General features: G+C 34.1%; 2 protein-coding genes across 2 annotated transcripts; both read left to right on the forward strand.

Moving 5' to 3' along the window:
- The first annotated feature begins 1,266 nt into the window (after nt 1–1,266).
- Nucleotides 1,267–3,059, forward strand: LOC141612592 (UPF0481 protein At3g47200-like). Its single transcript, XM_074431402.1, has 2 exons — nt 1,267–1,886; nt 2,363–3,059. Exons 1-2 carry the CDS (start codon nt 1,267–1,269, stop codon nt 3,057–3,059), a joined length of 1,317 nt encoding a protein of 438 aa, XP_074287503.1.
- Nucleotides 3,060–4,550: 1,491 nt separating this feature from the next.
- Nucleotides 4,551–5,581, forward strand: LOC141612593 (UPF0481 protein At3g47200-like). The gene is made up of 2 exons (XM_074431403.1): nt 4,551–5,130; nt 5,526–5,581. Exons 1-2 carry the CDS (start codon nt 4,551–4,553, stop codon nt 5,579–5,581), a joined length of 636 nt encoding a protein of 211 aa, XP_074287504.1.
- Nucleotides 5,582–6,951: the final 1,370 nt, after the last annotated feature.

The following is a 6,951-nucleotide window of genomic DNA, read 5'->3' on the forward strand; positions in this document are numbered from 1 at the left end:
CAAATATTATGCCCCTGGGTAGAGAACGAGATTGTAGCCTTGTAGGTATAACTCATACTGCGAGTAACCGTGTTACGAAACAAACGTGACATAATTGGTTTAATGTGGGTATTCATACTCGTTTTTACCACACTAAAAACTTTACTCAAAATCGCATTAATTAAAACTGATGAAAACGAGTTTTCTTATTTCTTTTTATGGCTATATAAGGAAATTACTGGGTAGTTGCTTGTACGAGATATATTTTAAGGAAGCGAGTTTTCTTATTTCTTTGACGCTTCACTTTTTTTGCCAATGCAGCTTCATTATCCCCCATCGGAGAGCGGTCGTCGTGACTAATAGGGAGAAATTTCTAGATACAAATATAAAATGGCTGGGAGAGACAAGTATGATTGAAGGTGAAAACTGAAATTCATAGTACATTGGTTGAAATACAATGTTTGAGAAGAGAGAAAAACGCGTCCATCATCCTCAAATGGAAACTCTTTTGATTGATTAATTCAATACGACTCGTCAATCTCCACTCATAATTTATTTACCAATATTATTAATATTAATTTTCTTTTTCTTTTATTAGAAATAAACATCGATTTATTAATTAAACGTCAAATGACACCTTACAAAAATACGTAAAAACGAAAATAATTCTCGTAAAAGCCAATGGAAACTCGAATGATAGTAATAATATTAAACTAGGTTGAAAGCCCGTGCGTTGCACGGAGTACTTAACTTAGTTATAATGAAAACAAATATTAGTACTTTAATTTTTACATATGATTACAATATTTTTTTAATGAAAATGGAAAATAAATACATACACACATATCATTTATTATTTATGTGAGAAAACAAATAATAAATAAATTCCGCTCTCGTAGAGATAATAATAGAAACTCTAATAAGATACGGAATTTATACTCTAATGATAGCATTTTTTTACCACGAATCTAATTATATTATTTTCATAATTTTATAAATAATGTTTTTTTGTCCAATGAAATGTAAGAGTTTTCATGTAAAAAATAGAAACATGACTTGAACATAAATTAGGAAATATATACTATATATTATATACTATATACTATATACTATATTATAATAATTAAAAAATTCTCCATATTTTCATCTCTTGTAATTTTTTCTCTTCTTCATCCCTCTCTCTTTAACTACACTTTCCAATATTCTTACTTTATTCCAAAAATTAATAATTATTTTAATTACATTATCAATTACTCAATATTAATCTGGACCATCGATTGACGGATAATGGAAGCACAAAAACCATCAGAATGGTTCGTATTGATGAAATTAAAGCTCAAGACAGCTCAAGAATATGCTGCAAATCAACCATGGCAGAATTGGAGCATATATCGAGTACCTCGTCGCTTAAGAGAAGCTCAAGACAACAAGGTTTATGTAACTCAGACGGTTTCAATCGGGCCTTACCATCCCACTGACGAGCAACTTCAATCAATGGACCGTCACAAGTGGATTGCCCTCTCCCGGACTTTGGAACACAGCGGTCAAGACTTGGACGTATATCTTGATGCCATCAAACGGGTAGAAAAACAAGCGAGGGCCTGTTTTCAAGAAGATATTTCTCATCTTAGCAGTAATGAATTTGTAGAAATGATGGTACTCGACGGTTGTTTCATCCTCGAGTTATTCCATTGTTCTCCCAAGACTGAGAATGCCCATGATTTGGAAGCGGTTATTTATAACCGAACGATGATCGACGACATTTTGTTGGATTTGGTAATGCTGGAAAACCAAATTCCTCTGTCCATACTCGATCGATTATTGGAAATAATCTCTAATAATCAACCCAATTATCGGGCTGTCGATTTAGCATTGAATTTGTTCAATGCGGAATGGTTAACATGTACGTACTCACCCTCGAATCCTCATTTATTTATATAACGTCTTGACTTGGCTTTTCTAATACAACAATTCGACTTATTTTATTGCAATTCATTCGAACGGAAACTAGGGGTTTTTGCTCAAATAGTCATTTCTTTCAAACTATTCACCAAAATAAACATACTTTACCAAAGGTAAGACATAACAAAGGCAATTACCAATTTTTGTTATCTATAAACAATATATTACATTCTCGGATCTTAATCTCATATTTTAAGTGTAGTAGAGTTCAATGAGACATATTTCTTTATTTATTATTTCAAGCCTCAAGAAGAAAGACAATTGCCAAAAAGTTTGGTTGTGTGGTGGATTATTTTGGATGAATTTTTTTATGTGCCTTATTGCTTTTTTTTGTAGACACGCCAATTTCCGCAACTGAATTGGGAGATCTTAAATCGTCACTTGGGAATTGAAATTCCCTTCATATCCTCGACCTTTTCAGGCAAAGCCTGCTTCACCAAGAACCTCAACAAAACCCTATTTCCCTACATAACTCTTGGTGGCAGACATTTGAGAAATCTCCACCAGAGTATGTTCGGAAATGGTATAGTTTCGGCCTAGATTCGAAAAGAAATCATAGACAACTTATACCGAGGGTAACCGAATTACAAGAGTCGGGAGTAAAGTTGAGGAGAAGAAGCAGTAACCAATTTTGGGACATCAAGTTCAACAAAGGGGTTCTCGAAATCCCGTCCCTGTGGATTCAAGACAGTACGAAGCCGACTCTGCTCAACCTAGCTGCTTTCGAACAGTGTCACCTCGACATCAAAGAAGCTGCGATTACATCCTACCTAGTCTTCATGGAATGCTTGATCAAGTCCCCAGAAGACGTCAGCTACCTCAATCGACATGGAATAGTTCAGCATCTCCTTGGCGATGATACAGAAGTTGTCGACATGTTAAAAATTGTCGCCAAGGAAATGTTAACGGATGCGCATAGTAACCGTTATGCAAATCTAGGGGATGATGTGAACGCATACTGTTGTCAAAGAAGAAACATATGGAGAGCGAATCTTTTACGGAACTATTTCAATAATCCATGGGTTATCATCTCGCTTGTAGCTGCTTTCTTTCTGTTGTTGCTTACGGTCACACAGACTGTCTATACAGTCTGGCCCTTTTACAGGTCGGCTCCTTGAGAAAATGGTGGTGATATGGGAGATTTGGAGGATGAGTATGATGTCGAATATCCTTGCATTTCACCGGTTTAACTTCGGTAAAACAAGCAAGAGCCTGTTTTCAACAAGATCTTGCTCATCTTACCAGTAATGACTTTGTTGAAATGATGGTACTCGACGGTTGTTTTATTCTCGAGTTATTTCAATGTTGTACCAAGACAGAGAATTCCCATGATTTGGAAGCTCTTATTTATAACCGAACAATGATCAACAACATATTGTTGGATCTGGTAATGCTGGAAAACTAAATTCCTCTGTTCATACTCGATCGATTATTGGAAATAATCTCTAATAATCAACCCAATTATCGGGCTGTCGATTTAGCATTGAACTTGTTCAAGCTTGAATGGTTACGAATCTCATTTACTTATAAAACTCAAAGGCTTGTTTTATATCACATGCATGATGCATGTACACGAATAGGAAGAACAATATAATTGAATTACATCGAATTGACTTGGCTTTCCTAATACAACAATTCGACCTTATTTTAGTGTCTGGTTTCTTCCGAATTCCTATTAAGATAAGACCGTGTCCTCTATTTTTGGCACAAAGACATTGACGAACTAGAAGTTTTATGTGTAGTTTGATATTTTATTCAAGAGATTGAAATAAGATAATACCGTTCTCCTACATTGTCTTTTTCTAATATATACTACTAATAATATACTCCTAGTATATCTCTAATATATTAGTATAAAATATGTAAATATTTTTTTGTTGCATTTTAGGAAAATATTGTATGGGGAGAAGGTTTTAAATATTACGGAGTATATGTTATTACAAGAGATTGAAATAATAAGTATTAGAATTGAAACAAAGTGCTTTAATCATCAACAAGAAGTATTTAAAGAGGAGAACTAGTTTTATTATCCGTGAAATTCACGGGATTAGCTATTTTGTCGATAGTAACATGCAAATCCGAATTTGCGATTGTACTGGACCTTTAAGACAAAATAGACTCGTAAGGAAAAAAATGTTAATCAATACACATATATTTATTGTTATGTATATGACCGCAATTTACTAAACTTTTGCCCACGATTATTGGTATTTTGCCACGGATATTGCTACATTTGTTAGTGTTTTTGCAACGATTATTTTTATTATTGTTTTCTATTTTTTTTTATTATACTTCATCCGTGTCAGTCATTTTTCTACCTTTTATTATTATTTAATTTAAAACAGTTGATTTATGTAATAATTCAACATAAAAGAAAATTTTCAAAATAGAAACTTCTATATTTTTATTCACGAACTATAATTCATAATAGATTGATTAATTAACATTGTTTTGAAAGAATACGTGAGAACTATAACGCTGAAAAAATAAATGATGATTTTGTCAGCCAAATTTTTATAATAATAAAATCCTAAAATTCAATTAGTACTCCCTCTTATTCTTAATAAGAGGATAATGGAAGCACAAAACCATCAGAATGGTTTGTATTGATGAAATTAAAGCTCAAGACAGCTCAAGAATATGCTGCAAATCAACCATGGCAGAATTGGAGCATATATCGAGTACCTCGTCGCTTAAGAGAAGCTCAAGACAACAAGGTTTATGTAACTCAGACGGTTTCAATCGGGCCTTACCATCCCACTGACGAGCAACTTCAATCAATGGACCGTCACAAGTGGATTGCCCTCTCCCGGACTTTGGAACACAGCGGTCAAGACTTGGACGTATATCTTGATGCCATCAAACGGGTAGAAAAACAAGCGAGGGCCTGTTTTCAAGAAGATATTTCTCATCTTAGCAGTAATGAATTTGTAGAAATGATGGTACTCGACGGTTGTTTCATCCTCGAGTTATTCCATTGTTCTCCCAAGACTGAGAATGCCCATGATTTGGAAGCGGTTATTTATAACCGAACGATGATCGACGACATTTTGTTGGATTTGGTAATGCTGGAAAACCAAATTCCTCTGTCCATACTCGATCGATTATTGGAAATAATCTCTAATAATCAACCCAATTATCGGGCTGTCGATTTAGCATTGAATTTGTTCAATGCGGAATGGTTAACAGGTACGTACTCACCCTCGAATCCTCATTTATTTATATAACGTCTTGACTTGGCTTTTCTAATACAACAATTCGACTTATTTTATTGCAATTCATTCGAACGGAAACTAGGGGTTTTTGCTCAAATAGTCATTTCTTTCAAACTATTCACCAAAATAAACATACTTTACCAAAGGTAAGGCATAACAAAGGCAATTGCCAATTTTTGTTATCTATAAACAATATATTACATTCTCGGATCTTAATCTCATATTTTAAGTGTAGTAGAGTTCAATGAGACATATTTCTTTATTTATTATTTCAAGCCTCAAGAAGAAAGACAATTGCCAAAAAGTTTGGTTGTGTGGTGGATTATTTTGGATGAATTTTTTTATGTGCCTTATTGCTTTTTTTTGTAGACACGCCAATTTCCGCAACTGAATTGGGAGATCTTAAATCGTCACTTGGGAATTGAAATTCCCTTCATATCCTCGACCTTTTCAGGCAAAGCCTGCTTCACCAAGAACCTCAACAAAACCCTATTTCCCTACATAACTCTTGGTGGCAGACATTTGAGAAATCTCCACCAGAATTTGTTCGGAAATTGTATAGTTCCGGCCTAGATTCGAAAAGAAATCATAGACAACTTATACCGAGGGTAACCGAATTACAAGAGTCGGGAGTAAAGTTGAGGAGAAGAAGCAGTAACCAATTTTGGGACATCAAGTTCAAAAATTTATCTGCTGAGTTACGTTACGGGCATGCATTTTTTCAGAGGTTTCTATTCTATCAATCTCCCCTTGTCCAATTTCTGTTGAAGCATATACTCGGGGGGTGGGTGCAGGGCGGATTATTTCAAAGCGGACTCCCCCTTCATTAGTCATTAGATAGAGAAGATCGCCAAGATTTCGTGATCCGCTGCCGAACTTATGCCGAACTTATTCTAATTCCAAGATCTCGGATCGATATTGATATACCGATCCGAGATCTTGGAATTCAATCAGCATTCTCGATTTTATGCCTTGAAGAGGACTCGAACCTCCACGCTCTTTAGCACGAGATTTTGAGTCTCGCGTGTCTACCATTTCACCACCAAGACATCTTGAAAGTGATTCGTATTCCATGAATATGATATAGGGTGATTAAAATAAGTATAAAAGTTTGCCAAATAAGGAAATAGGGAGAATATTGTGAATAGACGAAAAAGGAAATAGGGAGGGTTATTTAGAATAGGAAGGAGTATTTATTTTGATGTTTAATGACTATTTAGTTTTAATTTTAGAATGAAAAGCCAAATTTGATGATTGTGTTATTACAAAATAGTTTATACGCAGTTTCTTTGATATAGATATTGAAAAATTTAACAATTATACTATTGGTGTTTAACTCAGTTTAAAATTTAATTATGAAATTCATATTTTTTTTTCTTTTTGTGTTCTAAATAATAGGTGATGATATGGTTTGCTTAGAACTCTCCAGAAAAGTGAATGGTGTGTTATTATACTACTCCCTCCATTCAACTCCACTTTACATGTTTGCTTTATCACGTTTGCCAACGCGACTTTTACGCGGTAAATATCTTTAGTTACGTATTTGCAAAAATTATAAAAGTTCGATATTTTTAATGTACTCTTAAAGACGAATCAAATAAGATCCCACATGAATATATTTTAACTTATGTATCGAGAGAATATTGAAGTTGAATGTCCGCTTGTGAATAGTGTGCAAAAGAGAAACATGTAAAGTGGAGTTGAATGGAGGGAGTATAAGTTTGCCTTTTTATATTATTTATAGACTATATATTGTAATTTAGTTGTTGTTTCGATTAATATACTAATAACATGT

The sequence above is a fragment of the Silene latifolia genome, chromosome 11, assembly GCF_048544455.1.
Source record: "Silene latifolia isolate original U9 population chromosome 11, ASM4854445v1, whole genome shotgun sequence".
In the NCBI taxonomy this organism is placed as follows: domain Eukaryota; kingdom Viridiplantae; phylum Streptophyta; class Magnoliopsida; order Caryophyllales; family Caryophyllaceae; genus Silene; species Silene latifolia.